Genomic DNA, 12,075 nt, shown 5'->3' with positions numbered 1-12,075 from the left:
AGCTTCTGTTTTGCTCCCCCTGGAGCTCCCAATAAACTTGGCCAAGCTATGCTCCTAGCCCCTCCTTCTTTTTTTAAGGAGCCCACAGCTCAGACTGCCATGAGCAATGTAGAAGGCACTGAAAAGGGACCTCAGAGGGTCATCTCTGCTGTCAAGGTCCCAAACAAGCCTGATAGACTTCAGAAAAGCTGCCTTGTACCACCTGCCAAATGGCACGTGGCACGGACTTCCCACATCTTCCTGCCTAAATGTACTGGGTAGAATTATTCACCTGGGAAGGTGAAGCACTATTTCCAGGTTACAGCTTGCCAAAAGTGATGAGTCACCAAAGCTATAGGTACTGGTTTGATGGATGGAGCCAGCAGAAAATCAGGGAAAGATGCTTTTAAAATGTACCATCTTCAAAAGCAGTGAAGACAATTTCTCTTGAAGCCACAGCGATCTCCTCCTTCGTCACCTCCATCCCCTGCTGACACACCTGGCTTAAATGCAAACAACCCTCCCCAAAGAAGAGCTACTGCCCATATGTGGCTTGGCTCCTTTCTATGCACTTAAAAACCTTCAATTTCTCTTCTTAAAAATCCTAATTGAGATTCTCTTGATGCTTCTGTCATGGTAATTATGTTTTTAGGGATTAAATTCCTGTACTGAGTGACATCATAGCACAAACTGTCCTGAGTTTTCGGTAATGTCTTGCTTGCACTTTTTCCAGATCAATAAAAATCTTAAATCAAACTCCTGTTCCTGCAGTACTTCATCAGCCACTTTCCCCCAGCTCATCAAGTTGCTGTCTATCTCTATTCTTTGCTTGAAATTCCTCTACCTATTTTTGGTCCATGTAGCCATGTTCATGAGCCAACCAAATTTGAATTAATGTCAAGAGTGCAGTTTCATGAGAGATTGTACTACTTTACTAAAAATCCAATTATTCTGCATCTGCTGCATTCTTTTCACTTGGTACTTTTGTAAATCTATCAAAAAGGCAATCAAGTCTAACTGGCAGCATTCCTTCTTTATAACCATGCTGAGGACTGTGCGCAGTCCCACTGATCTCCAGGGCTGAGGATGCATTAAAAGGAAGAGCCCACTGTTACCATTTGTACTTGACACTCCAGAGTGTCCTCTTTTCCAAATATGAGCAGTTTTTATAATTGGTTCTCAAACTTTGTAGTCCAACCTTGGCTGAGAACAGTCAGCAGCACGTGCCTCGCTGTGGCCACTACCGGCTGTCCTCCTGCCCAGGCTGCTGCATCCCCCTGCCTGGCAGAGCCATCAAGCTCTGTTAACTGAGACTGTGCCAAACTTTCTGCTGCCAACACAGCCTAAAGGTGACCAGGGAGATACCTGCACCTGGATTCCTGGTATCCCAGCTGCAGGATGTGGATGCAGGCTCCTGACCTATCTCTCTGTGGTGAGAGATCAGATGAAAAAGACTTGGACACCAGGATTGTGGCTGCAGTTAGTGCCTCACTAGTGCACTGGCAATTCTGAACTGATGGTCGAATGTCCCCTCGCCCCAGGGGGAGGAATCAAATAACTGGGCCTCACTTACTTTAGTACATTGTCTTCATCTGGTCAAGATGAAACAGAGGTAATATATTTTCAGACACAGAAAAACACATAGAAATAGGACTAGAAAGTACTGTGAGATGTTTTTCTCCTGCCTGCCTCAGGTATCCATGCTATCTGTGCCATTTCTGCCAGATGTTTTCTAATATGTTTCTATGCCTTCTGATGAGGGAGATTTTGTCACCCCCTCAGGCACTCTAGCTCAGCATTTCATTAATCTTTTTTTTCCTCCCTTAACAGCTAACCTGCAATGCTTATCACTATATTTCAGTCCTATCATTTCTTGTCATATTCAGCATGAACACAGAGGACAGGTTATATAATTAGCCAAGCCAATGTATGACCTAGACATGCACATCACTTAAAATACTTATTTTCTAATCAAAATATAAAGGAAAAATACTACTCATAGCTTAAATACTCTCTTTTTGACACTGATTCTGAGTCTTCCACTACCAGAAATTAATCTGACTCTTATATTTAAGAAGTCAACACTTGTCTTCCAATATTAAAACATGGCAGTTTAAAGGTGCTTGTAAAATTTTAGTGCCTATTCCTACCAGATAATCAAGTATAGATTTTTACTTAAAAAATGCCTTTTCATTTTCCAGTGGCTAGACAAATGAAATGTTTATGCTGAAGGCTCCATCCCAATCCCTGCGGAAGTTTGTTTATTTGAATTGAATGCCATCAAACTGTGTAAAGAGTATAAAAACCAAGATAATATACCCTCATATAAGCTTTTATTTTTAGTGCATCAAACTAAGTATGGTTTTTATGCAACAAACATTTAGCTTTAGTAAAATTATTAAAAAGATCATAAGAGGAACATACCCAAGAGAAAAGGATTAATTTATGAATTTGCTAGAGTCTACCTGCAGATACAAAGTACTGCACTCAAAGAGACAAGTGGCATTTGCCTTAGGAGCACTATAAGCACTTCTGGTGTATTGAATAATTTTTAGTAGTAAACTGAAATTTTTATCTGAGAAAATTTCAACCTATTTGTGATGTTCACATTCCTTCCATTAGGCTGTCTTTCAAAAACACTGGATTGGAAAACACTGTGGTGGTAAGAAACTAGATATTTACCTTTGCTCCATATGCTTAGCAATGCCCTGAACTGCTCCAAGACTCAGTGAAATCCTTGGAGGTCTTCCCCTTAATTCAATAGCATATGGATCAGATTATACCCATTGCATCATGCCATTTGTGTAAATCAGTATTGTCTCCAACTTACAAGCTCTCTTCAGGCATAATCATATTACGTATTCTGCTTAAGGCAAAAGTCATGAATTCTAAGCTGACAGTAATAACATAAACCAGGAACCTGGAGAGATGTTGACAGTTCAGAGAAGCAATGTGTGCAAACACTTTGCAATGGAACCTCTCTTTCTCTCAGTTCCCTCAATTTCCACTATTGTTATAATTGATAACAATTATTCCTTTTAAAAGTCCTTCTTTAAGCAGGCTAAATAATTATGAGTGTCAGAGTCAACTACAAAGAACTCTCCATTTTCCTAAACATAGACAGCCAGAGGGAAGGAATTGAAACAGATGCTTTCCATAATTTTACTTTGGTAGCTTTCTTATTTTTATTTCTTAGATAGTGTCTATTTTATATTTATGATGCACTAAATAAACAAAAAACTGCAGAGACACAGCTGGAAAATACAAAAGCATGTCAACACTGAAGGGCAAAAGAAAATTTTCAGCTGAATATATTTTTGGTATGATGCTGTTTGTCATTTGAAATAAAAAAATATTAAAATATATGTGCTGGTAGACCTACAGTACTGATATAAATTCTTCCTTGCCATGCTATAATACCGAAGAGTATTCTGGATGGAATCACTCCTGAATTGCTAACAGTTACTTAAAAAGAGCCAGCTATGTAGTTAAGTACTCATGTCAAGGCACGCTACAATTAAGTATGTACGTGTGGTAACCTGTGTGTAGAATACTACTCTTGCAGAACAAGGCTGAGTGACTGATGGAAGGAATTCATTACTCCCAAAGTCATTTTGATGTATTAGTTTGTTGCTTCTAGCAGCAAAAATGCCACACACCTTTTATCACTTCATGTATTACTTAACCCTGCAGATAAAGGCCACCTCTGTTTACAGGATTTATGTTGCTTTTTATCAGTGTGGTGTCTGAGCATCTTCTGTGAAAAATCAGTACTGCCAGGGAGAAGTCCCTTGTGAATTCTGTGGCTATGCATACAGGAGTGTGATTGTAACTCCTAATAAAAGACAATGGTAGGTTGTTAACACCCATGTAGGATTGAGCATTTTGATTTTTTCTGACCAAGCATGATGCAAAAAGAAGGGAGTTGAAGGCAATGTAAAATACACCACATCAAATTATCAGTGCCTTTCCAGCCCAGAGACTGCAGGAATAGATGTTTCTGCTCACTACCTTCTTAACCCCAGGATCTGCTGCTGGGGCAGCACAGTACCCTGCAGCCCTCCTGTGGAAGGAAATGCTCAACATCTGGATAGACATCCCAGCAGAGAATTAAACACTATCTAGCAACCTGTGATAGGATCATTAGAGGTTTAGAGAAGATGCAGAATGGGAAGAATAAATGGGAAGAATAAAGGAAAGAGTGAAAAGATTTTTTTATTGTCGGCTAATAGCAGTACCTGTAGAAAATTCAATGAAGAGACAAAAATGGAGTTGTAAGATGAGGCTAAAAAGCCTTGAGAAAGGGATGTGGTGTGAATAACAATTGAAAAGTGGCAAATACCTACTAAAATTGAACCAAATCATATGTAAGAAAAACAGAAGTGCCCTGAAAATTTTAGTTCCATAACCAGATTACATCTCCAGTTAAGGGATGTTGGAAAATAGTCCTTCCTGGAAGTATTTAATTTTCTTCTATGGGAAACTGTGTGTGAGCAGCATGACTAATGAGAACAGTAGTATAAACTTCTAGCAAAGTTATTCTCTTCCTTTTCTGTCACCTTTGCCTTAATAGGAATAGTTTTCTTATCTGTCTATTACTTATGTGCTCTTTTCTGCCAAGGCAATCTACAGCCTCCCACACTTCATAATATGCTAATAATTTCAGCTCTTTAGTTCTAGCTGCAATATTAACTGCAGGCTCTGTCATTTGCACTTCAATGTCTAGTGATGAGTTCCACCAAAACAGACATAGAGAGGTTGCCATGTCAAACAGCAACACAGAGTTTTCTTCACTGTCCCGCTGTTAAGTGCAAACAGCTCGCTCTTGGTTTAGCTCAAACTCTGCACTGCCCTGTACAAACCATCACTGCTAAATGCCTCATGCTGCTTCTGGCATGTACTTGCAGACAGAGAGCAAAACAAGCACTCCAGCCCAGGCTCCAAGCAAACTCATATTTCATGTACAACCGGTACGTTTGAACCGACTGAGCCAGATCCGAGCAGCAGAGAAGCTGATGGGAGCTTTGCCAGGACCCAAGTAAGCAGAGACCTGGCACTGGAAAAAGCCTTCCTTAATCTTTACTGACTTACAACAGTTTGTCCTCTTTCAGATAGATTAAGATCATTCTTTTTGCAAACACTTTAAGCTCGAATGCTGCCAAGGGTTTTCTTTAACTCCAGCCTGCTCCTCTCATCAGACCAGCATAGCAAAGAAACAAGTCGTGGGGCACAGCCTTTTTCTGACACAGGGCACTGTGTCACACCATCCAGGTCTCACCCAGGCACGGGGTGGTTGCAGTAGTGCACAGGGCAAGTCACAAGAATGGGATTCAAAGTGCAAGAGCAGGGAACCAGGATGGCTTTTCCATCAGCAACTGGGAAAGCTTTTACCTGATCAGAGCATTCATGAAACTACAGCTTGTACTTCCAACATTTCAATTATTAAAAATATTTTCCAAATTACACTTGCTGAGATAGGATTAGAAAGAGGTATTATTTTCTTCTGTCTGTAGCACAAAGACTGCTGACTCAGTAAGGGCAGCATTTGCAGGAAAAAGCAATAGCAATAAATGTTTCAGAACTACATATTTTACTGACAGATTACTGCAATTTTTTTCACTCCTATATGTGAAGATTAATTACTTACAGCAGGTTACCCTTCTCCTACATTCACCATTAACTTGAACTACTGGTAATTAATTACAGGCTGCACCAGTACCAGGTACTTATCTGCCCTAAATTCTCTAGTATGTTTTCATTTGCCCCAAGTACAGCATTCCATAAGCAGAGCGAACATAAAGCAGGTGATCACAACTTTCCCAAGTTTAAATCACAACTCTAAACATGTGATCATCAATTTTTCTTTGCACAAAAAATTCTATCCAAAATCCTTGTTGAACCTGGATCCTGTTAAAATGACAATTGGCTACACTGCTAAGAAAGAATCTGCAGCATGCTGTTGTCCCACATTTCCTTTGCTGTCACCTTTGCCTTAATAGGAATAGTTTTCTTATCTGTCTATTGCTTGTGTGGTATTTTCTGCCAAGGAAATCTACAGCCTCCCGGACTTCATAATATGCTAATTCCTAAAAATCATTGCGGTTCCCTTCAGATTAAAGATCTGTTAAACTATTCAGGCTAAAATTTGGAATTTGTGTCTACAAATCAAGCACCTCTTCAAAATCAGACAGGAATAACTTTTGGATGAAACACCAGCATTAAGTATCTTAGAGCATAAATGTTTTCTTAGGCCTGATATAAGAAATGTTGGATAAAAAAAAGCATGAACAACAACAGCTTAATCCAGCCCAATTATCATATCCCCTTCTGGAATGGGCATGACTCCACTAATTACAACCTAAAAGAAATTATCATTATGAGAATAGACAAGTACCCCAGGCAGTAGCGAGGCATCTGATCCGAGCACTGGCTCCTCCTGCCAGCCTGTGCGTTGGTGGCCCCCCTCTGCTGAGCCACCCCACCGAAGGGCAGCGGTGGCACTGCAGTGACACTGAATAACCCCCACTGTCACCCTGCGAGGTGACAGAATGAACAGACTCCCTGGACGGTGTTAACAAACCCACTGAGGAGATGAATGCCTTCAGCTGCACTTTCACACTCTGGAATTAGTTTCAGTATGAAACAGAATCTCACTTGTAAAGAGCCTAATTTCTTAGAAGAGTACTAGTGCTTCACCTTAGAGCACTGAATTCTCATCCTCCTCTTGAGAAATAATGTAAGTTTCTGTCCTGCATGTATGGCTTCCCCTCATCACTTCTGGATAATTCAAAACACTCTAGGCAGCATTTTCAAATAAAACAGCCCAATAATCTTATTTTTTAACATTTTGCCTATTCAGCTGGCCAGAGGAAAAAAACATGAATGATTTTTCGCACAATCAGCAAAGATTTTACTTTGCAGAAAAATGTCATACTGAATATTCCTTATCTTATTTCTAGGGTTCTGAAATTTACTGGAGTTACTGAAGTAGGTGATGGTTGTGATTTGTGGGCAAATCATGGCCTTTGTTTAAAATACTGTACCAGACATATCAGCCTCAAGCAAAATCTCTGATAGAACTCTGACTGAACTACTATTTTCCTAAAATATTCTTCTATTTTAGAAGACTTCTAAAGTTGATATAAAAACAAACAAGAAATTCCCTTTATCCTGCTTTGTCCCTATTTGGTAGTACTGAAAAATGCTTGATAATTCACCAGTTTACACAAAAGCCCAGTCCATACTTTAACTGAGGCTGCTGTGAGTAATAAAATGGATGATGACCACTTAGTCTCTGCTACCAAACATCTCATGACTTCCCCCAGGAGCATTTGAATCAAAAGCAGCCATGGTAGGCTTCATCATACAGACCTTTGTGAGCTTTCTTTTTAGTGGCTAATATTTTATTTGATGTAATCCTTTTTTATTCACACAGATTTGCATGAAATGATGGAAAACTACTGTTATTGGTAGAGAAGCCCACTGGGAGTCCTCATCATCAATATCAAAGCTTCAGCTGCTACACCAGGTAGCAGCCTGAGCAGATCCCCTTGCCTATTTAGCCCCACTCCTCTTATAGCTGTGATTGCTCCTACTCCTCCTGGCAAGAAAAATATGTTAGAAACAGCTGCTATTCCTCCTTCTGCTTTTCCCCTCTGTGGGAGGAAGGCAGAGGGGGTTGCCAACAGCGTGGTTGCTTAGCTGAAGCCAGCTATTTTTACATGACAGCACAGCCACAGAGCCCAGCCTTGCAGGCTGCTCCTGCCTGCACATACAGAAATCTAGATGAGCACAAGTCCTTGTAGGCCAAGAACCTGCTTTTCACACTAGAACCACCTTAGAGACAAATAATCCTCTAAACATTTACATTTCATCGGTAATACCAAAGAAGACCTAACATAATGACTGATTAGGCCCAGAGGTGTGATTTCTTTATTGCCAGTGCATTACACCAACTGCAAACATTTTCAAGCACCTGTACTTGGAACTAAGAATGCAGCACTTCTCTCACATTAAGCCAATATAATAGTTTTTTTAGCTGTTATCAGGGAAGAGTCTTGTGCTGCATTTCTACTCATATGAAATGGATTAGGTAGCAGATGTGGCAGAAAATTCACTTATTTTTTCTCCTGGCTGAGTCAGTTTTAATCTGGAGTTGTTTGCTAATGTCACCTATTGTGTAGCTGCACAAAACCATATATCAGTAAAAAGGTAGTGGTGAAGGAGAGAGGCCAGGGGTCCCTTCAGTGATAGTTTGCCTTCTGTTGGTCTAAAAGGGTTTTTGCAATGCCTATTTAAACCTGCCCAACCTAAAAGATGGCATCCAACTGCAAGCACAACAGAAAACATATTCTGTTATGGAATATTTGGTACTAGAGCAAATATTCTGAAGCCTTTGAAGCCTTTGAGAATACTTTGAGAATAAAAGAAATCTTGCTCCTCAACTGCAAAAACTGTAAGTAAAACAAAGCACAATTTTTAAACTGTATTTTTCCTTGTACAGATCAAAATTTTCTGATTTCCTAGAGAATGTAAATTGACATGATTTCTTCTATACACTACATGCATGCAGTAATATTTACAATCATCCCAGTAATGATCCAGCTCCAGAACACCCTCTGGACTGTTCCCTTACTTACACAGAAACACCTACACCGAAATCTGTCACAGTGCACTATGTCTACTTCTTATTGTGCCTCAAATAAAGTAAAAATTTCCTTATTTATGCCTGCTACAGCATTCAAAATCACACAGTATCCAATCACAGGAATCAACTGAACGAGCACTGGATGTCTCAATTACATCTACTCCTCTTGCATATTACAACACCATTCAATTGAACCAAAAACTACCATCACCAGTGGATTTATTTTGAAATAAAACATGAATGGAGGACTTGTTGTTGTGCTCTTCTCCAAAGGCCTTCCCTGCATCAGTATGCCTTCCCTAAAAAATGTCATTGTCAATGGAATTTATTTGTTATAGAGGATGAATAGGTTTTCATGTCAGGTCAGTTACTCAAGCAATTATTATTACTGATAAATCCAAACCAGTAAATAATCAGCCAATGCAGATATGTCAACCTAACAGATAATCCTGCTATAAATGCCCTAGAGACATGAGAATACATATAAAAAAGCTGATCTCTTTCATATTCGCCATGACTATATGACAGGAAATTCAATCTCTCCTTTCCAAATAAAAACTGGCTCTAGTTCTCAACTAGCTGGCCAGCACACTGAACACTAAAATCAACAGTCACTCTGCAGAAGTATGCTTAACAAATGTCAGTAAGTCAATTCAGCTCAAGGACCAGACTTAAAAACAAAGTTTTGTTTGACAGCTCTTGCTGCCATACCACCTGGGAGATGAAAATACCCACATGTCACTGCTTACAGGCTGTTGCTCATATGTAAAAAAATTTCTAATTTTACATCTTCAGATGGCTGCTAACTGCACAAAATTCTCAGTTTATCATCATGTAAGTCCTAGTCCATACAACGCTCTGGAATATGAGTGTGTAAGAGAAGGAGATCAAGCAAAGCCCACTCCAAATGAGAAGAGCAAGAAGAAATGGAGGCAAACAGACAACATCCCAATTTCAGATCCATGAGAAGGAAAGAAGACACACAATATCCCAATTTGAGACCCATCCACCAAAGGCTTGTCAGAGAAGAGGAGCTTTGAACCATGTATAGAAAGATAACAAACTTGAGCTGTGGTGAAGGGTCAGTGGGAACTGGATTCATAGCCCTACTGTGGAAAATGCTTGAGTATATACATGGACAAATATAACCTGTGACCAATTTAGATGCAGCTCCTAAGGTAAATCATATATACCCATATATTTACATAGAGAAAACATTTACATTTCATCCTTACTAGAAAGTTTTCATCATAAGCTCCAGTCAAATATTAGTTGGGAGCCAAGGTCTTATTAACAAGATGTAAACCTTGCAGAGGGATAGCAACACTTATTGAAGAACAGGAAAATAGAAACAGGTTTTCTGACAAAACTTTTTCTTCTCAGGTTTGATAGAAAGACTGGTATTAATTATGAAAATTTTAAACTGAATACTTACCTTTTCTACTGGAGTATTTTCTTCACTTGTTACACTTGCTTTTCTTGATTCATTTTTTGTTCTGCTAAGCCTCCGGGACACTTTTTCTCTAAGCAAAGTGGCATATCCAATGTGCTCATATATGGGGTTTGTTGTCATTTTGGAAATATACTCAGAAGCCTTTGTTTCTATGTACAGTGTTATCAAGCCATCTGTAACCAGATCATGGATTGATTCAAATCTCTTCTCCCCAACGAAGTGCTTCCCATCATAGAACAATCTGTAGTTTAAGGTCTGATTACCAAATCTGCAAGCACCACAAAAAAACAAACAAACAAACAAACAAAAAAAACCACCAACCAACCAAAAAAAAAAAAACCAAAAAAACAGAGGGAGAGAAGAAAGAGAGAAAGAGAGAGAACTCAGACTGTGCTGAAGGCTCTTCCATCATGAAACATTTTTCAAGTGCAAAAATGGGTGCTTAACCACATATGGGCATATTTACAGTCAACAAAGAGATGGACATCTACCAAGTAATCAAAATCCTAAGGGTCTGAATCAGGGTCTGTCAGGAAACCAGGGAGACCAAGCTCATAATTCAGAGCCCAATTAAATATCCAAAGTTATGTGGGAAAACTCTAGCCCTCTTTACAGCAGGTATAATCTATTGGGATTTTTAAAGCATTTAAATAATCCAAATGCTGTAGTAGCACATTCAGTTTGTGACACTGAGGTTAGAATCCCATCACTGATTAAAGCATTCAAAGATATGCTATTTTGTTAAATGCATTGCATCAAAAGTGCATGTCTGAAAATTTTGTTGGGACTTCAAATCACATGGTTTAAGCCTTTTATTTTTCACCCACATTTTTCATATAAAATCCTAATTTATTATTAAATTCAGTTTTTGATTCTACAAACAATTATCCAGATGGATTTAGAAAACATGTTGTTTCATCAAAACAATAGGCATTTTGCCATAATTTTTATCCCTTTTCTTTTTATTCTTCATTTTGAAATCTCCTCCAAAACCCTAAAAACTGTGTTTGTTCTTTTTCAGCTGACACAAATTCGTTTTAATTTACACCACTTTTTAGTTGGCATGACTCACCAGCTTTTCCAGCTTTACCATCTGCACATCAATACAAATTCTAAGCATGATTTCAGCACTGTATCACAGCTACTTGGGCTAACTCCTCAAAGGATTTTTCTTCGTGTCTTACTAGCAGAAGGGTAAAAATTCAGACTTTTAGTTTGTTTATATCTCACAGGACTAATAATGCTATAAAAATTGCAAAATATTGCCAAGGAGTTTCTTTCATCAAAACCCAACTGAGTATCTTGTTCTCTTGCTTCTCTTGCTAATACACAGTGTCTTTAAGACCTGAATGGACAGGTTTTGAATGACACAGCTAAGCCAGGAAAGGCACCTGTGAGGGGCAGTAAGTTTGGAGCATGGGTTCCCACTGCATTTTTTGTTCACTTGAATAGCAGACTCTTAATTCTTTGAGCAGCGGCATCCCACGATTCACAATGTATTTCTACAAATCCTTGAGCTCCTGCTGGGGATGAAAACTGAAGTTTTCAGCTTTCTGGATGCCATGATTTTCCAGCTTTATTTGGGGTTATTATCACAGATAGTTGTTGATATTGGTACACAACACTGAGCTCTGAGGACAACCTGGCTGTGTCCTCTACTGGGATGTGTTCCTTTTCTGTATTCTCACATCTTTTATAGAGTCTTGAAGAAGATCCATCTTTACAAAACTTAACTTTAGGTAAAAAAAAAAAAAAAAAATCTGAAAATGAGCACTGCTTTTGAAAAAGGACTTCCTAGCCAGGTGCTGAAGGAGAGATGGAGTTGCTGCAGGACCGTGATGGTCCAAGTGCTGAGAAGAGGGTGCAAAAGCACTCTGGTGTCACACAGTGTATAGGTAATGGTGGAGACAGACTTCACTCAGAAGGGACCAACATAAGCCCCTCCATGAAGCACATTCACATTGGAACTATAAGCCTCTATTAAACCAGCATTTAC

The 12,075-nt window shown here is 39.2% G+C and overlaps 1 protein-coding gene across 1 annotated transcript in view; it reads right to left on the bottom strand.

The window, feature by feature from the left end:
* CHN2 (chimerin 2) overlaps positions 1 to 12,075 on the bottom strand; it is a 158,378-nt gene that overhangs the window by 54,791 nt on the left and 91,512 nt on the right. Inside the window, exon 6 of the mRNA XM_021538178.4 lies at positions 10,062 to 10,347. Coding sequence (XP_021393853.1) covers positions 10,062 to 10,347 — 286 coding nt within the window. The remainder of the gene's footprint in view (positions 1 to 10,061; positions 10,348 to 12,075) is intronic.

The sequence above is a fragment of the Lonchura striata genome, chromosome 2 (assembly GCF_050655825.1).
Source record: "Lonchura striata isolate lonStrDom1 chromosome 2, ASM5065582v1, whole genome shotgun sequence".
Classification (NCBI taxonomy): Eukaryota; Metazoa; Chordata; class Aves; order Passeriformes; family Estrildidae; genus Lonchura; species Lonchura striata.
Note: the sequence above shows the minus strand (reverse complement) of the source record. Positions and strands in the feature narration are given on the sequence as shown.